This window comes from Gadus chalcogrammus, chromosome 8 (assembly GCF_026213295.1).
Source record: "Gadus chalcogrammus isolate NIFS_2021 chromosome 8, NIFS_Gcha_1.0, whole genome shotgun sequence".
NCBI lineage: Eukaryota > Metazoa > Chordata > Actinopteri > Gadiformes > Gadidae > Gadus > Gadus chalcogrammus.
This window is the reverse complement of record NC_079419.1, coordinates 11681855-11696882: the sequence shown is the minus strand read 5'-3', so window position 1 is coordinate 11696882 and position 15028 is coordinate 11681855. Positions and strand designations below refer to the sequence as shown.

The 15028-nt window shown below is 45.9% G+C and overlaps 2 protein-coding genes across 3 annotated transcripts in view; both read left to right on the top strand.

Annotated features, from left to right (window-relative positions):
- The first annotated feature begins 598 nt into the window (after positions 1 to 598).
- On the top strand, positions 599 to 12123 carry erich2 (glutamate-rich 2). Of its 2 annotated transcripts, none has more exons than XM_056597374.1 (7): positions 599 to 883; positions 8396 to 8435; positions 9554 to 9639; positions 10039 to 10178; positions 10283 to 10340; positions 10497 to 10568; positions 11858 to 12123. In XM_056597374.1, the coding sequence occupies exons 2-7, from the start codon at positions 8428 to 8430 to the stop codon at positions 11998 to 12000; spliced, it is 507 nt and encodes a 168-aa protein (XP_056453349.1). In that variant the 5' UTR covers positions 599 to 883; positions 8396 to 8427; the 3' UTR covers positions 12001 to 12123. The 2 variants fall into 2 exon arrangements, with proteins under 2 accessions (XP_056453349.1, XP_056453348.1); XM_056597373.1 differs by having other exon boundaries at positions 10036 to 10178.
- A 2081-nt stretch (positions 12124 to 14204) lies between these two features.
- The window catches only part of LOC130387573 (glutamate decarboxylase 1-like), a 16735-nt gene continuing 15911 nt past the window's right edge, over positions 14205 to 15028 (top strand). Inside the window, exon 1 of the mRNA XM_056596740.1 lies at positions 14205 to 14328. The gene's annotated coding sequence lies outside the window, so the exon portion shown is untranslated. The remainder of the gene's footprint in view (positions 14329 to 15028) is intronic.

Sequence of the window (15028 nt, the reverse complement as noted above, 5' to 3'; positions counted from 1 at the left end):
AGGGGGGAGGGGGGGGGGGCGACTGAGGAGGCGAGTGAAAAAGTTAAGGAGGGAGAGAGAGAGAGAGAGAGAGAGAGAGAGAGAGAGAGAGAGAGAGAGAGAGAGAGAGAGAGAGAGAGAGAGAGAGAGAGAGAGAGAGAGAGAGGGAGAGAGAGAGAGAGAGAGAGAGAGAGAGAGAGAGAGAGAGAGAGAGAGAGAGATGGGGGGGGGGGGGGGGGGAGGCCATGGGGGCTGAAGTGAAGATGAGTGAGGACTTGATATTCATTTTTAGTTTTTTGCTATTTTCGCACTACCTCCAAGAGAAGAAATGACCAATTAAAGTATGAAAATAAACTGACGTCTCCTGGACCGTTTATCCAAACTCATGCTGATCATGAGCACGCTTGTCAATCCCATGAGGCCCATCGGAATGGATATGGATATGGATGTGTCCCGGCTCCCGGTGTGAGTGGTCTGTCAGTTTGACTCGCTTTCATCCGCATAAATTATACCAGCACTTGAGAGGAGAGCCGCAAATCCCAGAAGCTAGAATGAGCGACGTGCCCATGCCCGTGCACGAGCGCGCGCACGCCGGCAGACTCGGCACTGACTTGATGATTTAAGAGTCGCGGCAGACAATTCCGTCGATGTATGCGCAGCTAATGTTGCAGTTACAGCCACTTATTGGATGAAATATGAGGGACGACGGCTTTTGGAGACGGTTTGCAATCAACAGTTTTCCCCAGTAGTCTACGGTTCGGGCGGTGTTGTCCATACCGCAGGTTGCTCTACCCCGGAAGGGCTAGGGGTAGCGTTGCTAGGGAGACGAGGATCTGTTTGGCGATGGTTTCCCCGGTCCGCTAGCTGTGAGGAGGATAACACGCCATTATAAGATACTTCCCCTTGTTGGGAAAAATAACCTGCTGAGTACATCACATGTACATTATAAATATAGCTAACTCCTACCCTAGCCTGATGAGCACATCACATGGACACATTATAATATAGTCAACTCTTGCTCTAACCCAACAACACAAACATGATAATATATAGTCAGGTCAAGGCCGGAGCTGAAGGCCCCATCTCCCAGGCAGGCAGATGGTGGACACTCAGACAATGCACCAGTATCATCTCCAGAACGGGAGAGCCACATTAATTATCACACAGGAGACATTTTGAGAGCTCTTCCCCGTTAGGAGGAACCAAGAGATACCTCTGCCCACACCAGGGGCCTGAGAGCCACATTAAATTATCACACACGAGACATTTCAGGGGGGCACTCCCCGTTTTAATTTATGACACCGGAGACACAAGGAACTCTCCCCTGTTACGAAGCTCTCTCAGGGCCTGGGAGCCAAAACACACAGAACCACACACACCTCAAACGCACACACCTCATCGAGAGGAGGATACAGCATAAAAACTGTACCACACAGGGACTCTTCACCCTCTTCTTCTGAAGCAGACCTTCCACGGAGGCGAAGCTCTGGACGAACCATCAGCGCTGATTAGGGACTTAGACATATTCGATTTCTCACGCTTTATGACTCTGTATAACCGTTGCCACTTTACTTAATAAATCCAAGGTCCTCGTGCCGACAGACTTTATTACCTCTCCGTCTCATTTTATCTGATCCAGTAACTAGACAGACCGTTTTTCCCTTCAATTTGGTGACCTCCGACGTGATTTTTTCTGAATTGAACACGCAACTGGGAAACGAGAGACGGAGAGCGGCACGACCTCGGGACCCCGGAGCACCGGACCGATTCCTGCAGTCTCACCTCGCGTACGCCCAACAAAAGGTAGGCAGAACCTGTTGATAAAATCCAAATTCTGCATAGTTATATAGGAACCACATTAGGAGGTGAGACTGTGAGAGCGGTTCGCTACGGGATATCTCGTGGGGACGAATAGAGTTACATTCCAGCATTGCCCCATAAACCCAATTGACCCTGAACGCGTGACACATCGAATATCGGCTCGTTGCATGGTGAAAGAATACCCTCGAGACCATAGGGCCTATAATAATCGGTCATAGTGATACAAGACTACCGATGGCCGAACAATGTATGCCTGGGCCAAGAATGGAACCCGGAGGGATGCCTGGGCCGCGGGTGGAACCCAGAGGGAATGAGAAGAAAAAACTAGGGCCTATAATAATCGGTCATAGTGATACAAGACTACCGATGGCCTAGTAATAAATGCCTGGGCCAAGAATGGAACCCGGAGGGATGCCTGGGCCGCGGGTGGAACCCAGAGGGAATGAGAAGAAAGAGAAGGGCCTATAAGAATCGGTCATAGTGATACAAGACTACCGATGGCCAAGTAATGAATGTGTATTAAATAATTCTATGTGGTAAGAAGGTTAGAGTCCTTTATCAGGGTTAGATTCCCTTTGCAGAGGAAACAGTATGCCTGGGGCACGAGTGACACACAGAGAGACAGTGTGTGTGTGTGTGTGTGTAAGAGGCCCAGAGAGAGAGTGACGGAGTGGCTGTGTGTGTGTGTGTGTGTGTAAGAGGCCCAGAGAGAGAGAAAGAAAGAGAACGAGCGTATTTGTGGGCCGGCTTAATATAGAAATAAATCAATCAATGATAACCCAGCTATGTGTGCAACGCTTGCTTGCTTTGTTATGCTCAACGCTATTTTACCGTGTCTGATGTTTGTGGGTGCGGGACACGGAATGAGAAGTCTGTCGATATGTTTCTGTGTGTGCGTTTAGAGGAGACAGAGTGAGAAAGGCTGTGTGCGTCTCTGTGCGCGTGTACGCAAGAGGTGATGTTTCTGTGTGTGCGTTTGGAGGAGACAGAATGAGAAAGGTCTGTTTAGGTGTGTGTGTGAGAGGGAGCGAGAGAGATAGCAAGGAGAGATAGCAAGGAGAGCTAAAGTCGAAGGACGATCGAGAGGGACCATTTTCCCTCTAGACAGTTGGAGGTAGCGATAGAGTGCGTGTTTTTCTAACAATGAACGGTTGTTTCAGGACCACGAGAAGGGGCTCTGTATGGTTTTCAGGCCCAGAGTGTAATCCCCTTTCCCATATGTGTAGTCCTCCCATTTGAGGTCCCCGTCCACCATATTTGAAGTCCTCTACTCCACCTCATGTTGTAGTTCCCCTCCCTAAAATTGTATGGAAGTTAGAACCTGTGAGGGTGTTTTGGTTCGGCCTGACGAGGCCTGTACCAATTTCGGTGGTCAGCTTCTAGTTTTGTGTATATAGAAATTTGGAAAGGGGGAGCAGTATTAAGTTATATATAATAAAGTGAAAAGTTATTTGTGAATGAAGGGACAGAAGGATCTTTTTGTGTGTGAGAGATAGTTATTAGGCCTTGTTCCATGATGGAGAGTTGAGGATGTTGCATTCCAGGCTTATCTGTTAACGGTCCTAGCTGCTGCTTGACCCTAAGGGGAGTGAGGAAGGGTGAGAGAGAGAGAACACATTTCCCCCCCCATTTGTCGAGCTACACCATTCAGGCAGTACAGAGAGACACACTAACACACAGTACAGAGAAAGGAAATAGAGTGTGTTCAACTGAAAGCGTGTGGTGGCCATACGCCATAAAATACCACATATCCAAGGAATGCAGGTAGAGCTCTGTTGAGTTTTCAGGCTTTGATCAATTTGTAGTTCCCTGTCTGCCATGTTTGAAGTTCCTTGTAGTCTCTGTCCATAGGTTTCACCTGAACAACCCCTCTGCTGGCCGAGAAAAGGAACTACCCATGGTTTCTCTCACACCCAGCCCCCAGAGCACACTCGCTTTCAAGGCGTTATGGCCGCACCCAACGTGGGTGGGAGACACAGAGAGAGAGAGAGAAGCCACATTCCACCCTTATCTGTTGTCTTGCACCAAACAGCACCCCGTACTGAGGAGGGAGAGAGAGCGTGTTCTCCCGAAGGAGGGAGAGAGAAGCAGGGAGACACACAGTGGATATTCACATTATGGCTAATTTGTTTTAGTTTTAGTTTTGTTTTTTGTCTTCCTAGGACAACAGTTATCATTCATGATGACGAACATCGAAGTTCATGAGGAGGTTATAAGGACAATAACGTTGATACTTTAATAGGACAACAGTGATGCTAATCTAATGCAATTGGACTAAAGAAGGTGTTGCTATCAACTAAGTGATTAATATTATTTTCACACAGGAAAGAATAATTGAATAGATATGGATATGATAAAGATGAGAATAATAATAAAAAAAAAATAAAACGTAATATTGATCAACTGTACAAGTAGGACAACACCTATTAAAATATGGGGTATATCTCTTTGGTCAAGGATGACAGGTGGATTAGCGCTACATCTGCTGGGAAGGGATCCTACATGCTATGTTGTCAATTTGGATTCGGAAGTAGTGGGTTTAACTTTCAAATGCCACTACTGCTGCTGCAAACACTTTAATAATTTTAACTCTGATAAATGACTTTTTGTTTTATAGTTTCCCTGAGGTGTATTCATTACGCACACACACTTGGCTGCATAGGGCAGTTGGGGCTGAAGACTCTGTCTCCATCCCTCCACTTTGCGATCTATACCACCATATGGGTGGGGATTGATTGTATCTTCCAGGTATGGCATCCTGCAGCGAGTCAGTATGGAAGGCTGGTTAGCCAACGACGGGTAAGATCCCACCTTGACACCCGGGACGACCTAAGGCAGGCACAGTCACGATTACTTGGCAGAGTCGCTGTGGGCACTGGCTTACTTGATCATGAAGTCACGAGCTGCAACAATCATAGGAAGTGCCGGGTGGGATGTAAGGTGGAGGAGGAACAGGGGTCAGATATGTCAGCTCTGGCAGCAGAGGTGGTCTTGGAACGGGGCATGTCGCGTTTTATTTTATTTTATTTTATTTTACCTTTGTGGTATAGAAGCCCACTAACGCATGTACGTTTTTCGGTTTAGTGCATGACTTTGGAACAGCGTGGTTTCAGGCGGCTGATGGTAAACCCACCCATATTGGGCTTTGGTTTTGGACATACTGGTTTCGATTTCCCTTCCCAAAAGATTGGCTTTAATTTGCTGATGGTTAAGGTTAGACGTTGGTTGCACCAACGGCGTTCTTAGATTTGCTTATCATTTAATGTGCATGGTTTTGACCACTGCGCAAGGGGGGAGGTATTGAGAATTAAAAAAAAAATAATAATAATAATAATAATAATAATAATTAGAAAACAAGGTTTTTCTTCACCATACTTGCAAACAATGATTGACATCCAGCTAAATGAGTGTGAAATACAGTGTTCAACAGATGGGTAGAAGCAGTCCCATCAAAAGACCAAAGTGCGACTACAGTAATCAAGTTTCTGACTGGAGAAGTCAAGGCAAGGTTTGGACTTCCGTCAGAAATAAGCTCAGACAAAACGTTTATTCAGAGAACACTCAAACAAGTGATTCAACATTTGCATGTCAAATAAAGACTAGATTACGCCCCAATCCTCAACCACAAGGTATGGTGGAAAGAGTGAATGGGACGCTCAAGACAAAAATTAACAACATTTGTGCAGGCACTAAATTGAATTGATGCACTACCACTGACACTAATGAGTTATCGCATGAAAACTAACAGAACGACGCATCTAACCCCGCATGAAATGCTTAAGGGTCGACCCATGCCTTCACTTAACATTCAAGGGTCCCAAAAGGGACTTCCATTAGAATAATTAGAAATAGGATTAAGGAAAATATGTTTGAACATCTAACTGTTGTACATAAGTTTGTAATTCCAGCAAGAGGAACACAAAGTTCCAGGGCCAGAGGAGGAGCCAGATGCAGACACGCCCGGAGCCGACCAACTACCCAAGGATGATGCAATCAGATTTCGGCAGGGTTTGAATCAGTCCTGTTTTGGTGGTCCACTATTAACAAAAATGTTGTTTGGATAAATAGTATATACTATAATCAGCAACGTTTTGTCGATTTTTCCACGGATAAGGTCAAGGGACTATATAGATATAGATATGCTATTGGCAGAGCAAGGAGGGGTGTGTGGGATGATAAAGACGACATGTTGTACTTTTATCCCCAATAACACAGCACCGGATGGGTCGGTGGCCAGGGTGCTGGCAGGGTTACAGTCCCTCAGATTAGATTTGGCAGAGAGAATTCCGGCATTAATGACCCCTTCCCAGGATGGATGGAGAGCCCAATGAGCGATGGGCGCTACAGGTGCAGCAGGTGCCATCCAAGCTTACCTGGGGATCGAGAGTTTGGACGAGGGACCACCAGAGGGGCCCGACCTGATCCGGCTGGAGAACATGGAACAGACCCCTGCCCCACTGTCCAAGAGCCCCCCACGCAATGCAGCGCGCCAATACATGAAGATCACCTGACCCCCCCCCCCACCCTTCCCCATCCCAGCCACTACAAGCAAACCCCACCACGACACCCCCTTTCCCTCCCCCCCCCCGCCTGTGACGTGCTAGTAACCTCTCCAGGTGGGCTGCCCCATTCCCGCATTCCCGTCCCCGCCAACGGCACCACCCCCCTCCCACCTGATGCACCCACGTCGCCCGGACCAGGGATCTGCGTTCCGGTACCAGGGGCTGCGGCCCGTTCCCTTAAGGCTTGAGGGCACCCCTGGCTGTATTCGCTTCTGTACGCTTCACTGTTTTTAGCCGCTCCCATATCTATGCCCGCGTCTACGCAACCGACGCCGGGAACGCAAATGTTGTTGTTTATATCGCTGTCCCACTAGATGGAGCTCGGGGATACACACGGGCGAGATTCCAGGGGCCTTGATTGCCCGTTTATCAGATAAGGTCCTGAGCGCAGTTGAATAAAAGGGTCTAATGCTCAGGTGGCGCCTTGCGACCACCTGCCCGTGATGACGCTCAGGACCATTCTGTGGTTTCTTAGTTGTTCCCGTGCCCCGGGCCTACCCTGGATACCCCATGCGTGTGATTGCTTATTGTTACACGACCAGTTAACTCCTCCTCACATCCTTAGTGTGTGGTCATCTAGGGATGGGTTGAGGGGGATTGCCATTCGTTGTGTACCTCATATCTTTCTGATATTATTATTGTTATTTAGGGACACGTTTCATGGTTGCATTTCTTTCCTGTGATTATTATTGTGTAGTGTCTGTGTGATTGTTGCATTTTTGTTATTGTTTACTGTTAGCCTTATTGTTGCTTTTTGCTGATACTGTTATTGTTCGGAGTTTGTTTTATTGTTGCAATTCGTTGTTATTATTATGGTTTGGTGTTGGTTTTGTTGTGTGGCCAGCTTTGTTGTTGGTTGTTGTTTTTTTGGTATCGTTTGATATTTGTTTTAGTATTGTTGTATGCTTGTTGTATTTTTTTTATTTTTTTATTTTTTTATTTTTTTTCTCTTTTTTGTGTATTATCTGCGGCCAGTATTGTTGGTATTGTCTGCTCGCGATGTAAGGCCGGGGTGGATGCCACCCCCTAGGTGGGGTGTGTATGGCATACCCATGTCTGAAGCATGGGTGGCGTTTCTCCCACGTGGTTCCCCATACACCCGGTCCAGCGACTTATTTTAGTCCCATGCTCATGGTTGTTTGTTTTTATGGTCATTTGCCTTCTTTCTGTTATTTCTAATGGTGTTATGATGGTAGTCCCGTGCTGGAGTCCTATCCCTCGTACCCCAAATGAGTAAAAGTCGTCTTGCGACGACTTGAGGGGGATATGTTGGGAAAAATAACCTGCTGAGTACATCACATGTACATTATAAATATAGCTAACTCCTACCCTAGCCTGATGAGCACATCACATGGACACATTATAATATAGTCAACTCTTGCTCTAACCCAACAACACAAACATGATAATATATAGTCAGGTCAAGGCCGGAGCTGAAGGCCCCATCTCCCAGGCAGGCAGATGGTGGACACTCAGACAATGCACCAGTATCATCTCCAGAACGGGAGAGCCACATTAATTATCACACAGGAGACATTTTGAGAGCTCTTCCCCGTTAGGAGGAACCAAGAGATACCTCTGCCCACACCAGGGGCCTGAGAGCCACATTAAATTATCACACACGAGACATTTCAGGGGGGCACTCCCCGTTTTAATTTATGACACCGGAGACACAAGGAACTCTCCCCTGTTACGAAGCTCTCTCAGGGCCTGGGAGCCAAAACACACAGAACCACACACACCTCAAACGCACACACCTCATCGAGAGGAGGATACAGCATAAAAACTGTACCACACAGGGACTCTTCACCCTCTTCTTCTGAAGCAGACCTTCCACGGAGGCGAAGCTCTGGACGAACCATCAGCGCTGATTAGGGACTTAGACATATTCGATTTCTCACGCTTTATGACTCTGTATAACCGTTGCCACTTTACTTAATAAATCCAAGGTCCTCGTGCCGACAGACTTTATTACCTCTCCGTCTCATTTTATCTGATCCAGTAACTAGACAGACCGTTTTTCCCTTCACCCTCGTCAAGCAAAAGTGGCCTGTTGGCTCAGATTATGAGCGGGTGAGCAAACAACTTTGACACGACTTCAGAGACCTTACAGGCCCACTGCTAGTTCACCCGGACTGACCACATGTCGTCGAGGAGCAGTAATGCAACCCCCCAGAAGCTCTTTATTTATTTTTTATTCTTAATTCCAGACTGTGCATGGATTAAAAAGGACACCTTCATTCAGACTAGATGCCGTTTCACTTCATGATTCCTTGAACCCTTTCCTATTGATTATTAAATAATGGAGCAGAGCTAGCGTAGGTAACCGTTGATCCCATAGGTTGATCCCCCCACACAAATCTGGTGGGTGAAATCATCACGACGCATCACGTGACCAGGTTACTGTTGCTAGAGCTGTTATTTTCCCTAGCGGTAATTTGCCAACGCAGAACCTGTACCTCCCCTCCTCCCTCGGTAGCCTTTCAGAAAGTCGCTGGAGTCGCGCGCGGGAGACGAGCGGACGCAGTTATCGCCGCATGGGGTTGACACTAGAGTGGACGCTGTAATGGGAATGCAGGTAGATTCTCCCTAACGAATGAATCGCGATAGTGGATTATGGGATGGGGAAGGTGATGGCATGAGGTGTCAACAATCAACTGGGCCATCGTGGTTCGAAAGGGAATTCACTTGGGTCTTCCTGATTCTCCGCGTCTTCATTCCATGATTCCTTTGTTTACCCTCAGGGATTACTAGCGTCTTATTTCTTTGAAAAAAAGGAAATATTAAAAGTAGTAATTTAAGTTAAACAGCAGTAGTAGAAAGATCAGTAACAGCAATAGTAATTTGTAACAATAATAGCAATAGTAATTGATTTGTAACATTAACAGTAATAGTAAAACTAATAGTAACAGTATTTGAAGTATTTGAGTCATAGTGATAGTAATATCACTAGGACTAAAATGCTTAAAAGCTATTGTATTAGTAACAGTAACAGTCATTTTAAAAGTAATAAGAGTAGTGATAGTAACCTTAATTGTAATATTAACAGTAACAGTAGTAGTACTATTAATATTAATAGTTAGAGTTGTTATAGTAACAGTTAGTAATGCTAACAGTAACAGTAATTGTATTGTAATAAGAATAGTAGTCGTATTAGTAGTATTACTAATTACTATTACTATTACTATTAGGGCTGGAGAACCTGTGTGCCTGCCAGGAGGAGAAGCTCTCCATCATGACCCTCTCATCCCATCCCCTCCACACTCAGAGGGGACAGGTGGGTGACCTGGAGGAGACACAAGCAGTCTGCCGCAGATTCATTTTCACAGAGGTCAAACTATGGGGGCTGCGGAACCAGAAGGTTCTGTAGCTTGATGATGGTGGTGGTGGGGGTGAGGGCAGTGGGGGGGGGGGTTGGTGATGTTGATGGGGTGCTGGTAGGGATGGGGGTGATTATGGGGAGGTGGTGATGATGGTAGGGATTAGGGGGATGCTTGTAGTGAGAGTGATGATGGTGTTGTAGGCGATGGTGGTGACGGTGCTGATGATGGTAGCGGTGGTGGTGATGATGATGATGATGTTGGGGATGAGGGTGGTAGTGATGGTGGGAATGACGATGAAGTTGACAAATATGAAATCAATGTTGACGATAACTATGGTCTTTACTCGCTAGTAGACAAGCGGCGTTCAGCTCCCCCTTCACCCCTCCCCCGACCTGAGCCCCACAGCAAGGAAGAGGGACAGTTAGAGGATAAGACGGACAACAAGGAGGAAGAGGAGGAGAAGGAAGGAGCTCCACTTGAACTCATGGCCGAGGTACAAAAGAGACACACGACCTGCTCGGCGACTCTGTTGAACAAGATTTGAAAAACGCAGACGCCTAGCTCCAACACGTGTGTGTTTCTTTGCAACACTTTCAGTTCCTGTCGTCGGTGATGAGGCGAGACCTGGGGCTAGCCAGCCGGCTGTGTCACATGAGTATGTGTTTGACATCCGTCCCCCTGTCACCCTACGTTGATTAGCACACCACCCTGTCTGGGGCACTGGCTCACTCACTGCTATGGCTGCTCTGGATGAGCTAAACCCGAAACACCCATGATGGTTCCCTCTTCTGTTCCCCCTTCTCTTCCTCAGTTCTGGTCTACGAGCCGGAGAACCCAGAGGCCGTCCAGTTCCTGCCCCTGATCCAGCAGAAGCTCTTGGAAGGTGGGAAGGTGACCTGGTGTATTTTCAGCCAGTAGTGGGTTCATTGTAGGTCTGTTCATGTAGCCTCTTGATACACCTGACCTCGTGCCTGTGTGTGAAGATGTTATTTAAAGTCCCACCCCCCACCGCTGATTGGTCCATCCACTTTGGGGTTTTCAGAGGTGTCTTTGTCTGCAGAGATGCCAGGCAGTTCTTAAGTGAAGAAGTGATCGGTGGTCCCAAGGGTTCAGGATGGTCTCACATGGCTGTTAATGCATTAAAAAACGTAGTTATTTTCAGAAGATACTTTTACCAAGAACGACTTTAAGTGAATCATAAATTATTTGAATTAAATAGCTGGTAGAGTCAAGGATAAACACTATGAGTTGATTCCTCCTACATGCAGTGACCAATCAGCCTGTATCCCCCACCCCAGTGTCTCATTAACATAAACGTTCCTCCTCATCAGTCGATAACAACCTAAAGAATTAAAACAAACATTACACATTACAGTTATATCTGATGTAAGGCGGTGAGGTGCTCAGTGATTAAAATCCACTCATCACCTTATTAATTAGACATAATAAACTACATGTGCATATGAGATTAAATTGTCTGCCAATGATCCCTGGCTTGGGGTTGTTTACATCTGTGAGAACAACAATCTCGAGTCAAGTTGCAACGTATGCCCAAAGAAAACGAATGCCTCTATCACATACAAGAGTTAACATGATGTACCAACCATGTAGCAACATGTGACAGGGAGGAGCACAACTACGACTACTTTTACTCAGAGCATTAACTATACATTCAAACTATCTACAACAACGTCACAATATGGAGTTTTGGAATACATTCACAAAGCAGCCATTGTTTAACCTTGACTGTGACATTAACAAATTAACCGCAACATACAAGTAAAACAAGAAAAAGATTGAAGGGGTTCCTTTCTTCTTTTTGGCCTTCCCAAAGCCTCCCCCTTCCCTTCCCCGTGAGCCTGGTATAGAGAGATGTACAGCTTTCAGGGGCCATCTTGGAGTCAGCTAGGAAGCCGAGTTTCATCTCAGTGGCGGCAGAAGCTGTAAATGAGTAACAAATAGATGCCCCTCAGAATGGAGGCTTTGGTCGGCTCTGTGCTCTTTCTACACTTATTTACGTCGTATTGGCCTGAAATGTGTTATACTTTCTTCAGGGTCGCCTCGTCCAGGAGGCTGCTGGGCACATTGGGATTTGAACCCATAACCTTACAGCTTGGAGTCGAAATGCCCTGACCGCTAGACTATCTCTTTCCCCCGTTGTTTCTCCGTTAGACCAAGAGAAGGAGCTCGGTACCGATGATGAGGATGACGACGATGAGGAGGAAGGAGATGATAGTGATGAAGACACAGACGACTCTGAGTCGTGCGATGAAGACGATCACTCTGGAGGCAGTGAAGGCTCGACCCATGATTGAAGCTTATCCTGCCTCATCCTCATGAGATATTTACCACATTACAGTTTTAGACAAGCTTGTATGTAGTGTAAAACTTTCAACATCTCGCGTCACTTTAGCTTTGCTAAGGGAATAAAGAATCAGTCGATGACAGCCTTTGATTCTGAGTTTATTTCTTCCATCACTGAAACTGGGTCATTATGAGGAAATGGCCACCTTTTGTAAATGCAGAAATCTGAACATTCAATATGGAATATGGAAATGATAGTAATCTTTTTTCATACGCTATGAACAATGTGTTTGTTAGAAAATCGCAGAAAGTAAGCCAAGCCCGGTCCAGGGGTCCAGGCTCATGCAATAACAGTTTGAAGGTCATTGGGCAATGCAATGAGAAGGAGGTGGAAATAAGGGGAACAATGGAACCATCATTTAATACATTTCCATTGTACCCTGATTCACTCACACACTCAATATTGCCCGCGCATACACACACATACACACACACACATACACGCACAGACACATACACACACACGTACCTGCCTGTAAAGGGTGCAGCAAGGTAACGAAACCTTTAGTGATAACAAACCATCAACAGCGGCAGTCATGTAGAACATTTTTCTGTTGCATATTAAACCATGCTGAGAAACTGATGTAGGCCTAAATGCGTAGTCCGGTTTACATAGACTGCTCGTTCATTTTATGCACAAAATACATCAAAGTTTTAAAAACGAAATGACCCATTTCATGAGTCGTACATTTGTAGGCTTTAAAATAAAAAACTTGTCTCTGACATTGTGTGTGTCTGTGTGTGTGTGTGTGTGTGTGTGTGTGTGTGTGTGTGCGTGTGCGTGTTTGTGTGTGTGTGTGTGTGTGTGTGTGTGTGTGTGTGTGTGTGTGCGTGTGCGTGTGTGTGTGTGTGTGTGTGAGCGTGTGTGTGTGTGTGTGTGTGTGTGTGCATGTCTGTGTGTACCACCTTTCCTTGGCGCCTTTCTGAATAGCTGCCTGTAAAGAAACACAAGAATCCAACCCACCACGACAGTGTGATGCTTATCCGAACTCTGAGTATTCTGAGGACACTACTCAGCAGATTAGCTTTACCTGCCTGACTGCCTGCCTATATTTTTTCTCCATTCTCTTTTAAAGATTGGATGAGGTGGGCCCTATACATGTCTTTGCCTTGGGCCCCCACTTTGCTAAATCCGCCACTGCACGTAAACACACATTCACAAACGCGCCGGATTCTGCTGTATCTACCATAGATGCTACACCTGATAGGGTGTGTGGTGAATTATTATTATGAGGACAATAAAGCATTTCTCCATAGCCCACGTCTCCCCAGATAAGGCTGTTTAATTTGAAGGGGCTCAGTGCACATTATGATCGTCCAGCGGTCCAAGGCAGCCAGGATAACGACCCATGGAGGAGGGAGGGCATCCCACCATGCCACTATAAAAGCCTGCCTGGTCGAGGCCGGCCTAGCGTCGCGGCGTTGTTGTCCATGTCAAGGTCATAAAAAGGGTGTTGATGACAGCGTTTCGCAACATTCTTCTCAATAATCAGGGTGTGTTCTGCATGTGAGAGCCTGTGTCGAGAGAGGAGGGGGAGGGGAGTAGGGGGAGTGGGGGGGGGTGAGGATGGATGAGTCACGAGGACGTATGTGCTGGTGTTACACTCACGGTCGTGTGTGGCTGAGCTATCCCTTGTTTTGGGGTTGGTTGGTTGGTTGGTTGAAGTGCCCTTAGTTGAGCTCGACCCAGCTGGATTCTTCAAAATAAATGTCTTCTTTGAAATATGACTTACTTAACTAAATAAAATGAGTATATATTCACAGTATAGCCTTTTCGGGGTCCAAACCTAACCTTGTCAGTCCTTGGTCGACATCTCAAGGTAAATTTATGTAACTGACATATATAGGAGTCCTAGATTTAAACGTTGTGACTCTGTCATGCATACTTGTAGATATAATAAATAGACTTGAACGTTTAGAGTGTAGCATGTTTTGCAGTGCGTATTTTTGTTCCCCCCAGATTTCCTAAAGTGGGGGCTGTCTGTCAAAGGGTTTCGGGGGAAGATTCATTAAACGTCAGAGGGAGGCAAGGCTCTGACTCACGCGTGCGTTGCATCCAAGGCGTATAAATGGGCGATTGGAGCCGAGATATAAATAAAGAATACAATATTCTTGAGGGAGAAAGGGTCACCGCGCGCCGCTGGATGGAATTTTTTCGCGCTCTATTGGTATTCTGCTGTCGTCGCCGTTGGACTGTTAGATCTCGTACCTTTGCCGGATTTCTGGTCGCTCCGTCATAGGTCCAAACACAGACTCGACAACCTGTGCGCCTGCTGAAGGTAAGACGGCTTCTCAAGCTCTATGGTGTTTCCAAAGCATGCTTTCAGATATTCGGCGTTTTTCCATGTGTTGAAATGGGACTTATTGATATTTAGACGAGAAAAGATGCATGTCAACGATAAAAAGAAAAAAACTGCGAAGGGTGTCACTTAAGCAAAGAAATGTGAGCGTTTGCCGTAAAATTAGTAGGCTATGGAGAATGTGTGGAATTTGACTTACACATTTTCCCTGATTGGTGTCATTAGTGATCAGTTCCAAGCGTTTGACAAATGAATTCGTTCTTTGATAAGCATGGTTCTGCTCAAACACATAAAATTTTTTAAAGTTTAACCTGTGGTCAAAAATGTCCAATTTTCTCTTCTAAATAATAAACTGTTTTCTTCCAATTAAACCATTTATGCTGTTTGGTCCGATATAGGCATTTCATGTGCTGTTTTATCGTGCAGGAGAAATGTGGCTAATAAACCAGAGACTGACCAACTAAATTTCCGTGCATGGAAAATGGTCTCAGTTAATTACAACGACTCTTTGAGACTCCCAGATCTTGCTGCTCTGACTAATTCCTAAGGGGACGGAGATTTCGTTCTTGAGCCTCAATAAAGGAAAAAATGAAAAATCGAATGAATTTAATTTAATTATAGCCTACTTTATTCGTTAGTGTAGGCTATCTACTCTCGATCAATTGTTTAGGCCTATTTA

What these genes read in the sequence shown, in the direction of transcription:
- erich2 (XM_056597373.1), top strand. An exon ending in TCCACACTCAGAGGGGACAG is followed by an intron (nt 9,640 to 10,035) that starts GTGGGTGACCTG and finishes TTTACTCGCTAG; the next exon opens with TAGACAAGCGGCGTTCAGCT. An exon ending in CACTTGAACTCATGGCCGAG is followed by an intron (nt 10,179 to 10,282) that starts GTACAAAAGAGA and finishes CAACACTTTCAG; the next exon opens with TTCCTGTCGTCGGTGATGAG.